Source organism: Primulina eburnea, chromosome 15 (assembly GCF_022965805.1).
Source record: "Primulina eburnea isolate SZY01 chromosome 15, ASM2296580v1, whole genome shotgun sequence".
Classification (NCBI taxonomy): Eukaryota; Viridiplantae; Streptophyta; class Magnoliopsida; order Lamiales; family Gesneriaceae; genus Primulina; species Primulina eburnea.
In genome coordinates this window covers 14,929,633-14,950,172 of record NC_133115.1, presented here as the reverse complement: position 1 = coordinate 14,950,172, position 20,540 = coordinate 14,929,633, and the positions used below count along the sequence as shown (strand labels likewise).

The window sequence follows — 20,540 nt, the reverse complement described above, 5'->3', positions numbered from 1 at the left end:
TGGTTCTGGTGCTGCACTGAAAAAGTATAGCTCCAGAATATCTCCCCTAGAAAATAATCGTTATTTGCCCAGGTTTCATGAACAGCTTCCTGGATCCATTTTGGTAGTCCTGAAATTTCCAGAAAGCTGGGTGATGTGGTATAAACTGAGGCAAGAGCCCCGAATTCATACTAGGCTTTGACTTCCTTGGAATATGAATTAGAATTCATCCATACCCTAGGATATTTCCCTGAAACATCAACCCTGTTGGTGGATGGGTAATACCAATTCTTGTTTTTAATTTCTCCCAATTCTGTTGGTAAACCTGAAATGGAGAAATTGCAGTTTCATTAATACAAACCTTAGTTTTGCCCATGTCAATATTGGGTCTAAGATTGATCTCTCCCTCTTCAATCTTTGAGGTGAAGGGTTTACTTGAAGACTCAAGAGTAAAATCTGGAGTTTCAATTTTTGTTTTAAACGACTCATCAGAAGATGATCACGTCTTAACACTTGTGCTAGGGGTACTTGAATCCCCTGCTCCAGGCGTGGAGTCCTGTACTCGAAAACTCTCCATTTGAGAAATTAATGGCTTCTCAATGCCTTTGAGGATAGGCCTTTGTGTTACAGACCATAACTGAGTATAAGCCTGTAAACATCCTGCAATTCGATCAGAGATAACTCTCTTATCGGCTTGTTGTAGTCTTCCTGCAACTTCTGCGTTTAAGACCAGCTTGTTAAACTCGTTTTGAAGCATTTCAAGGTGTTCTCTCAAATACCTCTGCATCTTGATGATGGCATCGATATCACCGATGTCCATCTCTTGCTAAAAAATCTGCAAGAATATTTTTATGAGATTTTATTATCACAATATCAAAAATATAATTCTGACATTGAGCTTGCCATCGTAATAATCTTGCCTTCTCAGGTTTAGATTCTATTCTATTCCTTAAGAAAGCTTTTACATGTGTGTTATCAACTTTCAAAGTAAATTTCTTTGCAAGTAAAAATACTGGTCATTTTTCAAAAGCTCTTTTTACTGCATAAAATTCTTTTTCGTTTATATGCCATTTTATAGCTTCTACATCGCAGAATAAACCGCTACAATACCTGCATGGTTGTTCTCCCAGGGGTGTGAGCTTAGTAAGAACTGCTGCCTACCAATAATCACTGGAATCGGTATATAATACTAGATCATCTTTATCTTGAGGAATAGCCATTTTCGGAAGATTTTTACAAACCTCCTGTAATAGCCGAGCCCGGTGTACGGTACGGTTTAAGTTTCGTATTTATTTGGGTTTTGTGATTAGATGTTTAGAGTTGTGTTTATGGGCTATAGTATGCTTGGTATTATTGTCTTGAGGTATTAGTTGTTGTTGGTTGTTCGTTTCAGAGTTTCGGATCGATTTTAGTTGGTTGAGTTTTGATATTTGCCGTGACCAGAGTGCACCCGCGCTCTTAGAGGAGTGCCCCCGCAGTATACTATTCATGATTTTGGAGTTGGAAAGCCGTGGCAGGACCGCACCCGCGGTAGTGCAAGGACCGCACCCGCGGTGATGATCGCACCCGCAGTGGTTGCAGCGCCGCACCCGCGGTGTTTGTGTTCCAGAATTATTGTGTTGTGCCGTGAGCTTAGCGCACCCGCGGTGCTTGTGGCAGCGCACCCGCGGTCTAGGTATGGGCGAGATTTTAAGTTACTTTTTGGAGTTGTTGGCCATACCTTATCTTTTTCCTTTCCTCCATTTTCGAGATTTCTCTCTAGAAACAAGGGTTTCCTTCATTTCATTTCATTTCCTAGCTTTGATTCATGGATTTGTTTGGATTTCCGAGTTGAGATCGAGCTTCTACGTGGTGAGAGGAAGCTAAGGTAAGTTTTTGGTTGAGTTATATCATGGTGTTGGAATTGAGATGCTATAGGTTGATGTTTTTGATGGTTCAATGGGTTATTTGACTTGTATTTTTGGATATAGAGTTGATATTGGTGTTATTTATGGATTATTGTTGTAGGTGGTGTACCAAGAGTATAGTTTGGAGGTGTTCTATTGGTTTGTAAGTGGAATTTCATCCCTTTGCTCACATGATTATATATGTATGGTGTTCTAATGATTTCAAAGTGTTATTCCCTTCATTTGATCCATAGTTACGTATTGATTCGATTGTATATCTATTAGAGGCATTGTATGTCTCATTTATTGAAAAGGGAATACAAGAGAAAAGATATAGTTTCCAAAGTGATTGTTTAAATGCTATTGAGAATTCAAATGTTTTATTGGATTGATTTAATCTTAGTCAGAGCATTGCATGCAATTAGTTGATCAACGTCCATAGGCTTGTATCCCTCAGAGTTATCGGTTTATATCGATTTGGGATACGAGTACCACAGTCAGAGATACTATTGATATCAATCCAACCAGAGTAAAGAGAAATACCATCTTATTGCTATGTTATTGCTACAGTATTCATGTTTCAGAGTTGATGGTATTTATGATTTCAAAGTCATGTTTTACAGAGTATACTATGTATCATTGCTATGTAAGAGTTCCACTTGCTGAGTTTTTATACTAATTTCAGTTATTTTCATGTGATGCAGATAAGAGCGACGGACCAGGACGTTGATTGTGGCCTGGAGTCATATGCATACGAAGATGGAAGGAATATTATTTTGTTATCATTTTGGGACATGATCACAAGAATGATATTTTGTATTTTGTTAAATCATTTGAATGATCATGTATTTATTTTGTAAACATTTTATGAAATGTATTTTGAAACTCCTTCCCTATTTTAAAGAAAATTTTAAATTCCGCTGTATATTTTATTGTTACGGGTCAGGGTGTCACATTTAGTGGTATCAGAGCGGTGTTCTTCGGACCAATGCATATGACTTCGTCTACTTTCAACTGTCCGGGTATGTTTTCTTTGCATCTATTTATTCATTGTTATCTATTGATTGGTGTCTTGTGAGCAATTGTAGAATATGCCACCTAAGAGGAAAGCCGTAGAGGGTGAGGATAGTTCTTCCTCTAGAGTTGTCGATGAGTTCGGCAAGTTGCTTAAAGAGCAGGCCAAAGTCCATAGTGAGCAGATTCAGCAGCTGCTTCGATTGCAAGGAACAGGACAGGGTAGAGGCCAAGTGAGAGGCCAAGTAGCTCAGGCAGTTGGCACTGATGCCGTCTTTTCTGCTTTCAAGAGGATGGATCCACCGGAATTCGCAGGTAGCACTGATCCGCTAGTGGCTGTCGAGTGGGTCGAGGCGCTTGAAGCCATCTTCGACCATCTGCAGTTCGAGGATAAAGACAGGATCAGCTGTGCAGTGTTCATGTTGGTTAAGGCTGCCCGCATTTGGTGGAATGCGACGAAGGTTGGTGTGACTGTTTCGACCCTGAAGTGGTCAGAGTTTACAGAGTTGTTCTATGACAAGTATTTCCCCGATGCACTTCGAGCGAGGAAGGTTACGGAGTTCTTGGAGCTTCGACAGGGGAGCTTGAACGTTGACGAGTATATTCTGAAGTTCGAGGAGGGTTGTCTCTTTGCTCCGTATGTTGCTTCTAACGACAAGGATAAAGGTGGTCATTTCATTCGAGGCCTTAGAGCGGAGATTAGATGGGATATCAACATGTCCAAGGCTGTGACTTTCAAGGAGATTGTGTCCAAGGCATTGTTGGCCGAGCAGGATGAGAAGGACATCACCAGAGAAAGGCAGGAGAGGCACCAAGCTGTTGTTCAGAGAGGCCAGGGCTCGAATCAGAGGGGCAGAGATCGTTTCAAAGGGAAAGGCAAGATAGAGTCGAGTCCTAGACCACCGCCAGTTCCAGTTGATCCCGAGAAGCCGCTGTGTCCGAAGTGTGGCAAGCATCATCGAGGAGAGTGTAGATTTGGCACTCATTCTTGTTACCGTTGTGGCACTGCAGGCCACATTGCCAGAGATTGTCCAAAGGGAGCTAGCCAAGGGAAGGTGCAGGGTCGTATCTTTACGATGACTAAGGAAGGTATTAATCATGATTCTTCTGTGATCTCTAGTACTATTTTGATTTCAGGCAGAGTAGCTACGACTTTGATAGACACTGGTGCTACTCATTCTTTTATGTCTGAATTGTTTTTGAGATCTTTGGGTATAGTTCCTTCTGTTCTTCCCCTCCAATTCAATGTTGTTTTGCCTTCGGGGGATGTGTTGTGCCCGACGTCTATTGTGTATGCATGCCCTGTTCGTATTGATGATAGAGAGGTTTTTGCTGATTTGATTGTGATCCCGATGGTTGCCTTTGATGTTATTCTTGGCATGGATTGGCTTTCGACTTACCGTGCAGTGATCGATTGTGTTCCTAAGACGGTAACTTTTGCAGATGATAGCAATAAGGGAGGAATGCTCGCCAGTGCAGGTACTTCGCTGGTCCTTCCTTTTATTTCTTGTCTTGAGGCTGAGAGATTGCTGTGTAGAGGTTGCGATGGGTTTCTTGCTTCTATTGTGGATGTGGATGGTTTGGTTAAGTTGATTATTAATGATATTGATGTTGTGAGAGAGTTTGCTGATGTGTTTGAGGATGATGTTCCGGGTTTGCCGCCGGACAGAGATGTTGAGTTCGTTATTGATTTAGCTCCAGGTACGGTTCCTATTTCTAAGGCTCCGTACCGATTGGCTCCTACCGAGATGAAGGAGTTGAAGATGCAGTTGCAGGATCTTCTATACAAGGGTTTTATTCGTCCGAGTTCTTCGCCTTGGGGAGCTCCGGTTCTATTTGTTAAGAAGAAAGATGGGTCGTTGCGGCTGTGTATCGACTACAGAGAGCTCAACAAAGTGACTGTCAAGAACAAGTATCCGTTGCCACGGATTGATGACCTATTTGACCAGCTCCATGGTGCTACTGTCTTTTCAAAGATTGATCTTCGGTCTGGCTATTATCAGTTGAAGGTTAGGGAATCTGATATCCCTAAGACAGCGTTCTGGACCAGGTATGGTCACTATGAGTTTCTCGTGATGTCTTTTGGTCTGACCAATGCCCCTTCGGTTTTCATGGATCTGATGAACCGAGTGTTCAAGCCTTATCTGGATAGCTTCGTCATTGTCTTTATCGATGACATCTTGATCTATTCCAAGACCAGAGAGCTTCATGCAGAGCATCTCAGAGTTGTTCTTCAGTTGTTGAGAGAGAGGAGGCTGTTTGCCAAGTTGAAGAAGTACGAGTTTTGGTTGGATCAGATTTCGTTTCTAGGCCATGTCGTTTCGAAGGATGGCATAGCAGTTGATCCGGTGAAGATTGATGCACTTCAGAAGTGGCCTATTCCTACCACTGTCTCAGAGGTACGCAGTTTCCTTGGTTTGGCGGGTTATTATCGTCGTTTCATTTCAGATTTTTCCAAGATTGTCCTGCCATTGTCCAATATGACGAGGAAGACTGTGAAGTTCGAGTGGTCCAACGATTGCCAGAGCGCATTTCAAGAGTTGAAGGATAGATTGACGACAGCTCCTGTTCTTTCATTGCCCTGTGGTTCTGAGGATTTTGTTGTCTATACCGATGCGTCGAAGAGAGGCCTTGGTGCAGTGTTGATGCAGCGAGGTAAGGTCATTGCTTATGTTTCTCGCCAGTTGAAGGATTACGAGAGGAATTATCCGACGCATGATTTAGAGCTGGCAGCTGTGTTTTTCGCCCTGAAAATTTGGAGACATTATTTGTATGGCGAAAAGTGTGAGATTTTCACAGACCACGAGAGTTTGAAGTATCTGTTCTCCCAGAAGGAGCTCAATATGCGGCAGAGGAGGTGGTTAGAGCTTGTCAAAGATTATGATGTGACGATCAGTTACCACCCAGGGAAGGCGAATGTTGTGGCTGATGCGTTGAGTCGTAAGTCGAGTTCTTCCTTGAATTCTTTGATTCAGAGGCCATTGTTGATGGATTTGCAGAGAGAGGAGATTGCTTTGGTAGTTCCGGGGACTATTGCTCGCCTTTCAGCGTTGGTCATTTGGGCTACATTGACGGACATGATCCGTAGAGAGCAGACTGACGATATTCAGTTGGCAGAGTTGAGAGCTACAGTGGAGGAGAGAGGGAATTCAGAGTTTGGTTCAAATGGTGATGGTTTGGTGACTTTCAGAGGCCGTATTTGTGTTCCCGTTGGTGATGATATTCGGCGAGATATTTTGACAGAGGCTCATACCGCGCCATATTCGATTCATCCAGGCAGTATGAAGATGTATCAGGATCTTCGTCGACTTTATTGGTGGCCAGGTATGAAGAAAGATATCGCCATGTTTATTTCTCAGTGCCTAACTTGTCAGCAGGTGAAGATTGAGCATCAGAGACCTGCTGGGACATTGTTGTCATTGCCGATTCCTCAGTGGAAGTGGGAGCATATTACGATGGATTTCGTGACTGGCCTTCCCAGAGTGCAGAGAGGTTTCAATTCCACTTGGGTTATCGTGGATCGATTGACCAAGTCAGCGCATTTTCTCCCAGTCACGACGACGTATTCCATGAATCAGTATGCCGAGGATTACATAGCAGAGATTGTTAGACTTCATGGTGTGCCTGTGTCGATTGTGTCTGATCGTGACCCTAGATTTACCTCAGAGTTTTGGAAGAGTTTGCACAGAGCTATGGGTTCGCGGTTAGCGTTTAGTACAGCTTATCACCCTCAGAGCGACGGTCAGTCAGAGAGAGTCATTCAGATTCTAGAGGATATGCTCAGAGCTTGTACTATTGATTATCCAGGTAGCTGGGATTCTAAGTTGCCTCTTGTTGAGTTCACATACAACAATAGCTACCAAGCGACGATTGGCATGGCACCGTATGAGGCACTTTATGGCAGGAAGTGTAGATCTCCCTTGTATTGGGATGAGGTAGGTGAGAGGAAGATGTTGGGACCAGAGTTGGTCCAACAGACTGCTTATGTTGTTGCTGTGATCCGAGAGAGGATGAGGACAGCGCAGTCGAGACAGAAGAGCTACGCAGATGTTCGTCGTAGACCTTTGCAGTTCGAGGTTGGCGATCACGTGTGTGGTGACCCGGGCTCTAACTCAATTCTTTTGGGATTTAATTGGATCTTTGTTCGAAAATGTGGGTCAAAATTTTGCTTTTAACATTAATTTAAATGTATAACTAAAGCATATCATGTCTTGATATTAAATAAACAACATAATATACATACATGTCTGTTTGGTAAAATCATACGCTAGTGTTCAAATCCCAACTACAACATAAGTAGTACAAGTCAAAAGGAAAACACTAAAAATCTGCAACGCCCGTGATCTACACGCTATCGTCAATCTCTCATCTAGCTCGAGACCCAGATCCTGCCCAACCTGTTGCCATGCACACATACAGACACGACAACAGCCGGATAACTCCGGTGAAAACATATCCCAGTATAAAACATGAATGCATGCAATGTCATAAATCATGTACACAAGCATAGCATCTATCAAATAACATGAATGTAAATCTAAACATGTAGAAGAATACAAATCTGTATTCACATTTAAATCTTGACTCGACTCATTTCTAATCTAGGGATCCCGTATGAATAAAACGGTCTGTCACCTACCCAACCACTCGGGGCAACGGTACGTCTTATTCCTAGACTTCGGTCAACTCTGTATCGAGGGTCTGCACATATAGCAAATCTGCTCCTATGCGTCGATACACCGAAACGTCTAGTTTTGGCCAGTCTGCCAATATCTCCTATCTCAGGACTCGAATATAAATCAATAAACAAGACATTACATAATCAATGTAACAACAATCTAGTATGTGATTTAGGGAAACTCGTATCAAATCTGAATCGAGTTGTGAAATCCCGTGACCACATGAATTATACCTTTCGTCGCACTGTCTGTGTCGTAGTCGAAGTCTCGAATACCAAGTAGCCAATATAAATCTGAAATGGCATATCAATGTGTACTCTATCAATATACATCTCAACCAATTCAATATACAAGACTGATATCGGTTTCAACATAATTCGACGGCGTAATGGCGTAATTCTTCGATACCGCTCAGCTCAATAATATCATACTCAATCACAATCAACTCGTAATCTCATCTAACATCAATATACATGCTGAAATCTGCATATGCTCAACACAATACATGCTGAAAAATCGAAACAATAGCATACTGTGTCCGAAACTCAATCTGACAACGAATATACGATGCTCTATATCTCAAGACTACATATTCGAACTCAAATCTGAATTTCCTCAACACATAAATATCAAAACATGCTGGAAATGAACAATACTTACATCCTTTCGTAGCCAACGATGCAAGGATCACAAATCTTAACTCGGAATATAAATCGGATGGCTAAATCATTCAAACTCTCAAGTTAAAGATCAAAAGAATGAAAGCTCCTCCCTCTAAGCTCTCTCGGTTCTTGAATCTGAATGAAGGAGGAAATGAAGACACATATCAAATATTGCATGCAAAAGGGACGAGTGTTATGTTTTCCAAGTGACACGCACTATCGCGGGTGCGGCAGTGTAAGGGCGCGGGTGCGCTGAGCTCTCGGCAGCCATGCCATTTTCTGAATTTCACTCACCGCGGGTGCGGCGCTTGCATCACCGCGGGTGCGGTCTCAGCACCGCGGGTGCGGCTCTTGCATCACCGCGGGTGCGGTGTTGCTTCGCAAAATCTCCCAACTTTCTGTCACCTACACCGCGGGTGCGGTAGTCCTAGCACCGCAGGGGCGGTGTGGCTTCGGCCATGCTTGCTCAAACTCTCATTTTTCATGTCATGCATTCTCCTCTTCAAGTCTCATCAATAACAACCGATAATTCTCGAGCCTTACAACGTGTTTCTGAAGATAGCACCTCTCAAGGGTGTGATGAGGTTTGGCAAGAAGGGTAAGCTGAGTCCGAGGTTTATTGGTCCATTTGAGATATTGGACAGAGTTGGTGATCGAGCCTACAGATTAGCCTTACCGCCAGATCTTGACAGAGTTCATAATGTGTTTCATGTGTCGATGCTCAGGAATTATATTGCGAATCCTTCCCATGTTCTTCGCCACGAGCCATTGGACTTGACGCCGAATTTGACTTACCAAGAGATTCCGATTCAGATTCTGGATCCCAGAGTTAGAGTTTTGAGGAACAAAGAGATCGGCATTGTAAAAGTCCTTTGGAGGAATCATTTGATCGAAGAGGCTACGTGGGAACCAGAGGATGAGATGAGAGAGAAGTATCCTGTGTTGTTCGTGCAGTGACGTCAATTTCGCGGACGAAATTCCTCTAAGGAGGGGAGATTGTAATAGCCGAGCCCGATGTACGGTACGGTTTAAGTTTCGTATTTATTTGGGTTTTGTGATTAGATGTTTAGAGTTGTGTTTATGGGCTATAGTATGCTTGGTATTATTGTCTTGAGGTATTAGTTGTTGTTGGTTGTTCGTTTCAGAGTTTCGGATCGATTTTAGTTGGTTGAGTTTTGATCTTTGCCGTGACCAGAGTGCACCCGTGCTCTTAGAGGAGTGCCCCCGCGGTGTACTATTCATGATTTTGGAGTTGGAAAGCCGTGGCAGGACCACACCTGCGGTAGTGCAAGGACCGCACCCGCGGTGATGACCGCACCCGCAGTGGTTGCAGCGCCGCACCCGCGGTGTTTGTGTTCCAGAATTATTGTGTTGTGCCGTGAGCTTAGCGCACCCGCGGTGCTTGTGGCAGCGCACCCGCGGTCTAGGTATGGGCGAGATTTTAAGTTACTTTTTGGAGTTGTTGGCCATACCTTATCTTTTTCCTTTCCTCCATTTTCGAGATTTCTCTCTAGAAACAAGGGTTTCCTTCATTTCATTTCATTTCCTAGCTTTGATTCTTGGATTTGTTTGGATTTCCGAGTTGAGATCGAGCTTCTACTTGGTGAGAGGAAGCTAAGGTAAGTTTTTGGTTGAGTTCTATCATGGTGTTGGAATTGAGATGCTATAGGTTGATGTTTTTGATGGTTCAATGGGTTATTTGACTTGTATTTTTGGATATAGAGTTGATATTGGTGTTATTTATGGATTATTGTTGTAAGTGGTGTACCAAGAGTATAGTTTGGAGGTGTTCTATTGGTTTGTAAGTGGAATTTCATCCATTTGCTCACATGATTATATATGTATGGTGTTCTAATGATTTCGAAGTGTTATTCCCTTCATTTGATCCATAGTTACGTATTGATTCGATTGTATATCTATTAGAGGCATTGTATGTCTCATTTATTGAAAAGGGAATACAAGAGAAAAGATATAGTTTCCAAAGTGATTGTTTAAATGCTATTGAGAATTCAAATGTTTTATTGGATTGATTTAATCATAGTCAGAGCATTGCATGCAATTAGTTGATCAACGCCCATAGGCTTGTATCCCTCAGAGTTATCGGTTTATATCGATTTGGGATACGAGTACCACAGTCAGAGATACTATTGATATCAATCCAACCAGAGTAAAGAGAAATACCATCTTATTGCTATGTTATTGCTACAGTATTCATGTTTCAGAGTTGATGGTATTTATGATTTCAAAGTCATGTTTTACAGAGTATACTATGTATCATTGCTATGTAAGAGTTCCACTTGCTGAGTTTTTATACTCATTTCAGTTATTTTCATGTGATGCAGATAAGAGCGACGGACCAGGACGTTGATTGTGGCCTGGAGTCATATGCATACGAAGATGGAAGGAAGATTATTTTGTTATCATTTTGGGACATGATCACAAGAATGATATTTTGTATTTTGTTAAATCATTTGAATGATCATGTATTTATTTTGTAAACATTTTATGAAATGTATTTTGAAACTCCTTCCCTATTTTAAAGAAAATTTTAAATTCCGCTGTATATTTTATTGTTACGGGTCAGGGTGTCACACCTCCTTTAAATAGATAATGTAACGTCCCGAAAATCGAAAAGTCTACGTAAACCACATGCATTCAAATTATTAAAGTTCTTTGGTATTTTATTAAATTCTTTTAAAGCATAAAATGCATATTTATTTTATTAATTTGTGTTTAATTATTTTTATGAATTTTATGCATTACTATTGCATGATAGAATTTGTTTCACGAAATTTTAAAGGTTTATGCATTAAAGATTTTTAAGTTTTATTTTGCGCGCTCGAACGAGGATCGGAGACCGGAGAATTTTCAGGAAAATTATTTTAATTACACGATTTGTTTTTAAATATTAATTTAAGATGTTATAAAGGTATTTTTCAAGAATTGAGATTTATTGGGTATTTTTACATGCATGTTTTTATTTTTAACGGTACGCAAATTTTAGTGAATCGGGGAACTTTTTGAGGGTTCGGTTAATATTTTCAAAAACTTTCCAACACGAAATATTTTCGAGAGTATGTTTGGATTTAATGGACCTACTTTTAAGCTTATTAGACTTAAAATTCTTTTTAAACTCTTAATTAGCAATTTAGGGCACATTAGGTATTTGTTTACTATTTAATTAAGTACCTAAACATTATTTAAACTACACCTACCCTACTCCAATAAATTGAATCACCCGACACCCCTTCATTGCACAACCTTCCCCATGTTTTCTTCATTTCCAGCTGTAGTTTCCGTCGGTGTGCTCTTGTTCTTGCAAAGAAATCCATCCGGGTCTCCATCGCATCGTTCTTGTTCTTCAATCATCAAGCCACGCCATGTACTTTCATTTCTGCTTCATACATGCTAAGTAATTTCTGATTTATATGTTATTTGCATATATATTTCGATCCAAGAATGAGCAAGAATGGCTTTCAGTTTTTACATGTAATTGTGCATAGACCATGACATTTTTATGTTCACTCACGATTTTCTTGTGGTGGCTGCAAAGGGGGCTGTCAAGGGGCATTGCTGAAGGGCTTTATGGTTGAGGGTATGCTGTCAATAGGCTGGAAAGGAGAGGTGTATGCCGTACGCTACATGGTTCGTCGGAACGGCCGTTATGCGGCCGGAACGGGCGGAACGGAACGGGAACGGTGGCCACCGTTCCAAAGTTCCAGGCCAAGTCGTTTGTTGTTTTGTGGCGGCGTTCTGCGACGTTTTATCGGCCGCATAACGGGCGAACGGAACGGAAACGGTGGAGGGGAACGGTTTTATGTATGTAGCGATGGTTTTATGTATGAACCGTCGCTACTAGCGACGGTTTTATGTATGTAGCGACGGTTTTATTTACCCATCGCCGATTTACATCTGCGACGGTTTTAAAACAACCGTCGCTAATATAGCGACGGTTTGAATAAAACCGTCGCTACTATACAGACGGTTTGAATTTTAAAAAAAATAAAGGTTCACGGATTCAAGAATCCCCAAGTCAACTATTTCTATTGAGAAATTTTCAATACAAAGTGTGAAAAAAACTAAGTTAATTATAAATATTTTTTATTTTAATTGATGTTAAATAATTTGTAACATCACTTTATATAAGATTTGATGGTTATTATTAGTCAATCACTCTAAATTGATTCAAATTTGTGCGAATTTATATATATCCAATCGAAAATATTTTAATGTTTTAATTAATTAAATACAAATAACTTTTTATATTTTATTTAATTTTTGATATGATTGGAAATATTTTAAATATAATGACGATATAAATTGTGTTCAATAAATTGTTAATAAAATTTTAAAAATATTTAAATTTCTTATTTACATCAAATATTCTATTTAAATGATATTTCTTATGGTAATGGTTATTGTTTATGGTTATGTTTATTGGAATGGTAATAGAATGGTTATGTTATTGGTATTATATTTCATAGTTGTTGATGATTATGGAAATGAACGTGTAGAATAGAAAGTGGATCTTGAGCCAAATAAGAAATGGAAGTGCAGAAACTGTATGAAAAATGTGGCAGTAGTTATGGTTTTTAGTATAATGTCTTGTATATTGATCCAATTGTTGTGAGGCTACTTCCATTAGAAAGATAAGATATAAGGCTATAACTTTCATGTTTTGATAGATCATTTGATTTTTCAACATCTTGTACACATGGAATTAGACATCGTGGATTTGATTATGGGTCGTCTCAATATATATATTGGTGATAGATACAATGAATCTTCATCATCTATATGGCGGGGTGTTGGACGTCATGGTCCCGAGTATAGATCTTCAAGTACAGCTGATAGTTCTACTGTGTATCGTGGATTCGGATACTATAATCGTCGTGACGAAAAACTATAATTGTGTTATTATTGTAAAATAGTTTTGTATTGATATATTAATTTTTAATAACTTCAAATATTTTATTTTTTATTATGATGTAATTTATATTTTAATTTTTTTACCAATTTTTTGAATTTATTAATTTTTTTATACAACCGTTCCGCAATATAACATTGGAACTGGAACTGGTAGTTGCCGTTCCAAGCACCGCAACCGTTTCGGCGAACCATGGTACGCTAGAAGCCGTGTAGATTAGGAAGTTTTGCTTCGGGTTTGAAGGAAATCGGGTGAAAGGTTGGAGACGGCGATGCAAAGGCCGATCCAAGGCCTAGATCAGACCATCATGGATCTGAGTCATGGCTCAAGGAGGCTCAACCATCGTTGGAACCACCAACGTAGCCGATCGATCGAGAATGGGAGTGGACGCGGTAGTGAGTTCTCGGGTGTTAGAGCATGTAGGTTGCTGCAGCGTGCATGGGACTGGTTTCGAGGGTTCAGTGGACTCTTTAGGGTCTGGCCTAGGTCCCTGGTAGGTCGAGCCATGGCTGGTGTTGTCGGGTAGGCTACGGCGTGAGTTTGGAGATGAGGAAGGTAATAGGAGTAAAGATAAGGTAGGGCCGAGAATTTGGATAAATTCTGGAATTTTCAGCCGTGGATTTTGGGTCTGGAAATTATGTGTTAGGGTCTTTTAAGTGTTGTTAAGGTGCAATAAAAAGTTGGGAAATTTTTAGTTAAGTTTCGGTTCGATTCGGGTTGAAACCGGGACCCGCGTCCATTTTTAAAACAATTCGATTAAGTTATAAAATGATCTCGAGTTTACGTATAGGAATGATTATAAATAATTTTTGGGATGTTTTAAGGAGTTTGGTAAGTTTCGGATCAAAATAATGAGTTTTGGATTTATCCGAGATTTAATTGCCGCACGAAACGTTAATTAAATGATTAATGGAAACGTCTAGATTTAAGCTTAATAAAATTATGGGAAATTATGTTTAAGCTCAAATAATTATTAGAAGTCTAAGTTTTTAATTTGGGAATTTTATGCTAAGGTTTGGTTTATTTCGCGATTAAAACGCATTAATAGGTTATATTTAAAGATTAATTTAAAAGTCATAGATTTAAGCCAAATAAAAATATGGGAAGTTCTTGTAAGCTTAAATAATTATTTGGGACATGTTAGAGTCAATGGAATTAAGAAAATATCAAAGAAGTGAAATTTTACGTTTAGGGGCAAAACGGTAATTTTGGGTTTCCAGGGGCAAAATGGTCATTTTGCACCTGGAGTGAAATGTTGGTCCTGGCAGCGCCCTGAGCACATTTTATCATGTTTTAAATGTTTATGCATCATGTTTATGATTTTTACGCAATTATGATAAATACGGTGCATGCTTGGTTTAAAGGAAAAAGTTACGTATATGCAGATTTTTATTAAGTGATGATTATGATGCTATTTTTGAAGGATGGGATTTGGTTGTGACTGACGATGTATATGTATACGATGATATGAGATATGATGAGCTGAGGCCCGGGCTCAGTGGACGGGTAATGCTGTCGCTGATGTCCCTCGCCGCCGGGTACCACGGTTACATGTAAATGGATCCATCGATAGAGCTGATACGATAGATCTGATACGGAAGTCACAACTAATGAACTGAATTCAATTAAAAAAAAAGAACACTTATACGTATATGATGATATGAGATGATATGTTTTGACACGATATGATTTTACACGACACATATACGCATATGATGACATGAGATGACATGTTTTGAGATGATATGATTTTACACGACACGTATACGTATATGATGACATGAGATGACATGCTTTGGCACGATACGATTTTACACGACACGTTTACATTATGCTTTTAAAGTTCATGAAAGATATGTTTACGTATATGATGATATGAGATGACATTCTTTGACATGACATGATTTTACACAACACGTTTACATTATGCTTTTAAGTTCATGAAAGATATGTTGAATATGCTATTTTTCACTGTTGTGTGCTAGATATATGTACTTGTTATTAACGATGCAGGTGTGTTGAGTCTTTAGACTCACTAGGCGTGTGTGATGCAGGTGAGCTTCATGATGAGGAGACTGGAGGTGCCGAACTCTGAGTAGGCAGATCTGGTGCGGTGACACGACCCGAGGACCGCATGTTTTCCGCATTACGATTTATGAGATTTGAGAGGAGATGAAATTTTTATACGTTGACGACTTTAAGATTTTTATTCGTTTACGATTGATTTTGGAGGAGTTTGGAAATTTTAAAACTGCGCTATTTTTATTGTCAAATATTTAAGATCATTTTTAAATGTTATATTTTTCTGTGCAGCGCATGCATGCAAAACGTTTAAATGATATTTCGAAAAGCGCGAGCTTTAAAAAAAAAATATTCCGCATTTTCTTTAAAAAGAGTGAGACGTTACATATAAGTCTTTCGGTGTGTTCTTTTGTCCATATAATTCTTGCTTCTTTTTTCAATAATGGACTGAACACCTTCCTGTGTTTTGTTAGGTTTTTAATAAACATCCCAGCAAAATTAACAACTCCTAGAAAACTTTGAAGTTGTTTCTTTTCTTTTAATTCGTTTGGAAAATTTTTCACTTTTTCTATTATATGATCTTGCAAAATTATTCCAGACTCATCGATTTCTATTCCTAGAAATTCGATCTTCCTTTTAGCAATGACTGCTTTCTTTTTAGATAGAACCAATTCTTTTTTTTTTTTTTGCAGAACTTGGAGAAAATCTCCAAGTGTTTAACATGTTCATCCATATTTTTAGATGTTATTAAAACATCATCAATATAAACAAACATAAACTTAAAATAATTTTTAAAAAGATTATCCATCTTTCTTTGAAATACTGAGGTGAATTAATCAATTTCATTGATAATATTTCCCAGATATAATGTCCTTGGGGTGTGGAGAAAGGTGTGAACTTCTTGCTTTCTTTCTGCATCCGAATTTGATAGAATCCGGACTTACAATCAAACTTAGAGAATATCTTAGCATTTCGTATGCAACTAATTAGATGTTCTCTACTAAGTATGAAATAACCATCAAACTCCAGAATTTTATTAATCTCTTGATAATTAATAACCAATCTGGGTTTTCCTTGTTTTATTTCACCATGATTTCTTACCAGAAAACCTGGACGGCTATATGGTGACATTCCTGCTTTGATTAAGCCAAGGTCCAGATGTTCCTTGATTATAACCTGCATATCCTTCTGATCAATTATATTCATTGGGATACGCCTGCAACGGACAAATTCATACTCTTTGTCTTCTTTAATTTTAAGTCAAGCTTTGAGTTGATTTTTGTCCCACCATGCCAAGGGATCTTCATTATAATTTTCTTTGATCCTCTTCGTGACAACTTCCAGTGATACCTTGGATTCAAACTCTACTTCATTTGTCTGTAGAGTTATCTTAAGACATTTTATATCTTCTGGTTGGAGTTTTTTTTATTTGCTCTTAACTGGAGCATGGTTTCTCCAAAACGTCCAGAATCCTTCATTTTTGAGTTCAGAAGTTTTCCTTGATCACCACGCTTGCTGCGAAATTGGATTGACAATTTTCTGTAAAATACCTCTCGTAGTATCTTGTAAGAACCAGGATTTTCCCCACCATATAATTAATTAATTGTAAGGAAAATTTAGCATAAGATCTTGTTTTGTATTAAATAAGATTTACATGTTGGAGAATATTTTATATGGGATATGTGAGGATACTCTTGGAGATACAATATTAAATTGATATGTATGGGCAGGCAATTTTCGAAATATGGGGAGAATATTTGCAAGTTTGGTGTGTTATACAAGCTACAAGAAAATTGGGAAGTAAATCCCCTCACTTGACAACCATATTTTCGAGATTTGGCAAGAAGATTAGAGCCAAAAATTTTGAGATTTATGCCAATTTTGAGCATGATTTTGTGCCTTAATTAAACCCCTTTCCCTCACCTATAAATACCACATCAAAGCCTAGCATTCCTACACTAATTTTCGAAAATCCCCTTGCTGCATATTTTCGAAATTCAGCAACCTTGTCCTAGCCGAAACTCTGCACAAAATCGTCCAAGAATTTAAGCCGAAGTCCCACTGAGTGAGGAGCAAGGATACGACCACCTCCCGAAGCCAATCATCCACGTTTTTAGCAAGAAAATATACTGTAAGTGGGCTGTTTTAAATTTCGGTTTTGCGCATATGAAATCTCGGTTTTGTTGTTTTAAAAATACGGTCGAGCACCGTCGTTCCGTCTATACGTTTTACGAAATTTTGGTACGTTTATGTTTGACACTGTGAGGATTCCCTGAAAATGGGTGGAGTTCCAACATATGGCCCTTAACAGTGGGATATAACTGTTTGATGGCCTCGCCCCCTTAGAGGATTAAAACTTAGGGACTGACGTCAGTAAACCGTTGAAAGGTAAAAATCGCGGTGTTATTATGTTATGGAATTTACGTTACGATTATGGAAAGCATGCTGTACGTTTATGATATGTTTCGAAAATGTTATAAAATTGTTATGTTGTGTTCAAGTCCCCCATTTACTGAGTATTCCCAAATACTCACCCCCCTTACAACCCTTCCCAGATAAGCCCGAAGAACAGGTTGAGGATGAAGAGTCCGAGCAATTTTGGGGTTGGTGATTTGCCAGATTAGTAATAGGCTTTATTTCGAATTTTCTGATTTAAAGAAATGTAAGACGCTTCCGCATTATTTACTATTTCGTTGGATTTCGTTATTGTAAAGACAATGGTTATTTCGTGGAAATTATGATATATATAAACTGGTTTCGGTTTATACTGTGCTACGAAAGGCTTGTTGTTTTCAATTGTGTGATTGTTAAACGACGCCGGTGTCAATCCCGAGTTTCGGGGCGTGACATTTAAGTGGTATCAGAGCCGCCGGGTTCATAATCCGAGTGGGAAAAATCGATTTAAAAATATATATATATATATATTTTCGAAAATTTTCGGCCAAACAGCGCCTTAGCGCGCCGCCGCGTTTTTCGCCGATTCCGGCCGCTTCCGGTAGTGTTTCTTCGATCGGCGACCAGTTCCAGAATATTCTTGAAGAGACGAACAAAAGCCCTTAACCAATTTTAGATTTCGCGTTCAGATGCAACCGGAATTTCGGATCTACCGATTTGGGCGCACAAACCCTAACGCCGAATCTTAGTTTGTCCAATTACCCTACTAATCCTACTCCGATTTTCAATTCCTTTTACCCAAATATTCTATGATCCATGGGTAAGTTTGCTCAAGAATCAATTTTGAGTTCGGATCAACCAATCGGAAACGCCCAATTTCAAGTGAGTAAACCGATTTCTCGCGAGTTCCGGCCAAATTAGGTTGTTTTCCGACCGATTCTGGCCGTGCCACCACCATGCTGACCCCTTCGCCGACACACGCCTTTGCTCCGACCATACTCCGACGAGTCCACCCGGCGAGTCAACTCGGCCGAGTCAACGAGTCAACCAGCCATCATGTGCTCTTCGATTTTTTCGTAGGAAACTCCGAATTCGGTTCCGTCAACTGATCTGAAATCCTCTCGACATACTCTTCAAATCCAAATGCCTATCTCAAAACCTTCCATTTTTGGAAATTTTCAAAATAATTTTAATTTTCAGTATTTTACTCTATCTTGATATTTTATTCTGTCTTAGTGATTTTGTTCTAGGAATTTTATTTTACTTTTGTTTTTTCGTTGTTGCTATTTTATTCAGTACGACTTTTATTTCCTTTAGATTGGTCATGTTCTTTCTTTTAGAAATCAATAAAAATTTGTTCTATTTGGTTCATTGATTTCAATTTATTTCAGCACAACCTATTGTATGAACTTTACTCGTACAACAAATTCTTAGAACTTGCGATTATAGGAAATGGCAGGCAGACCCCCGAGGCAGAACCGCAACCCGCGTTACGCTAATGCCAACCGTGAAGGCGGACAGGAGAACGAGCAAGGGAACGGACCCCCGCCTGCAGTCAACTTAAGCCGAGCTGACCTTATGGCCATAGCCACCATTGTGGCAACCACATTGCAATGGTTGGGAAACCAGAACGCCAATCAGCAGCCCCCACCTCCACCACAGCACGGAGTCAAGTTCCATTATGAATCACTGCGCAAGAACAGGTGCCCGACGTTCCAAGGGGACGCAGATCCGGAGTTAGGCCAAAACTGGTTGAAAAGCGTGGAAACTCAGATGCGACTGCTAGAAATACCCGATGCTCTTAAAGTGGATGTGATGGTACCCTTCCTTGAAGGCAAAGCAAGTAAGTGGTGGGAAGCCGTCTCCCCAGCCATGTTAACCGCCGGGCCAATCACATGGCAGCGCTTTCGAGATGCATTCCTCAAGCAGTACTTTCCAGCCGAGGTCAAGTTGCAAAAGTTGAGTGAGTTTGAAAATCTGACTCAGACTCCGGATATGTCAGTGGTAGAATACACATCTCAGTTCAATTCTCTTGGATCCTATGCACCGACAATCATGGCAGATGAAGCTCTGAAATTGCACCGCTTCAAAAAGGGTTTGAACAGCATAATACAGTCGGCTTTGGCAGTCTACCAACCTGCGAACTTTTCAGACTTGATGGGTGCAGCTATCCGAGCTGAAACTGATATCCAGCGCAGAGAGAAGGAGATTAGGAACAAAAGGCCTATGAACGATCAGTCCTCTCATGGCAGTCAGTCGTTCAAGAAACCGAACCATTCCGGCGAACCACCTAAGGGGCCTTCACCCGCCACCAACTACCAAGCCATTAAGCCTTGCCCAACTTGCCACTTACGACACCTTGGAGAATGTCGTAGAGCCAGCGACGTCTGCTTTGGATGCGGAAAACCAGGACACCGTATGGCAGATTGTCCAGCCGCCAGCAACAAAACAACTGGACCAGGTAAAGGAGACGGGTCAAGCCCAGGGGCGAATGCCAATAAACCACGGGAGAACAAACCAAATGCCAGGGTGTTTGCCATGACGCAGGAGGAGGCAGATGATGCAAGCGAAGTTGTGTCAGGTACCATATTTTTTCAGCAAGTGCCTGCTTATGTGTTATTTGACTGTGGCGCTACACATTCTTTTATATCTAAGAGATTTGGTAAGAAGTTGGGACGCAAACCCGATATGCTAACCGAACATTTCCAAATAGCCACGCCTACTAGTAGAGCCATTGAAACTGACGAAATTTACAGAGATTGAAAAATCAGTATTGGTAATTAGATTTTTAGAGCCGACCTGGTACAGTTGATCATGGCCGATTGCGATATCATCTTAGGAATGGATGGGTTAGCAAGAAACAATGCGGTAGTAGATTGTAAGGGAAATGAATATCCCTACCTATTTGGAGACCAAGCCAACTCCAGTTTCGAGGACGAAACTTCTCATAAGGAGGGAGGGATGTAAGAACCAGGAT

The 20,540-nt window shown here is 40.0% G+C and overlaps 1 protein-coding gene and 1 long non-coding RNA gene across 2 annotated transcripts; both read left to right on the top strand.

Moving 5' to 3' along the window:
- Positions 1-11,473: 11,473 nt before the first annotated feature.
- Positions 11,474-15,447, top strand: LOC140814384 (uncharacterized). Its single transcript, XR_012114098.1, has 2 exons — positions 11,474-11,865; positions 13,355-15,447. It is a non-coding gene; the product is annotated as an uncharacterized lncRNA (long non-coding RNA).
- A 3,568-nt stretch (positions 15,448-19,015) lies between these two features.
- Positions 19,016-20,326, top strand: LOC140815483 (uncharacterized). Its single transcript, XM_073174579.1, has one exon. It carries the CDS (start codon positions 19,016-19,018, stop codon positions 20,324-20,326), a length of 1,311 nt encoding a protein of 436 aa, XP_073030680.1.
- Positions 20,327-20,540: the final 214 nt, after the last annotated feature.

Excerpts from the sequence above, each read along its gene's own strand:
- LOC140815483 (XM_073174579.1), top strand. The coding sequence starts at position 19,016 with ATGGCAGGCAGACCCCCGAGGCAGAACCGCAACCCGCGTTACGCTAAT.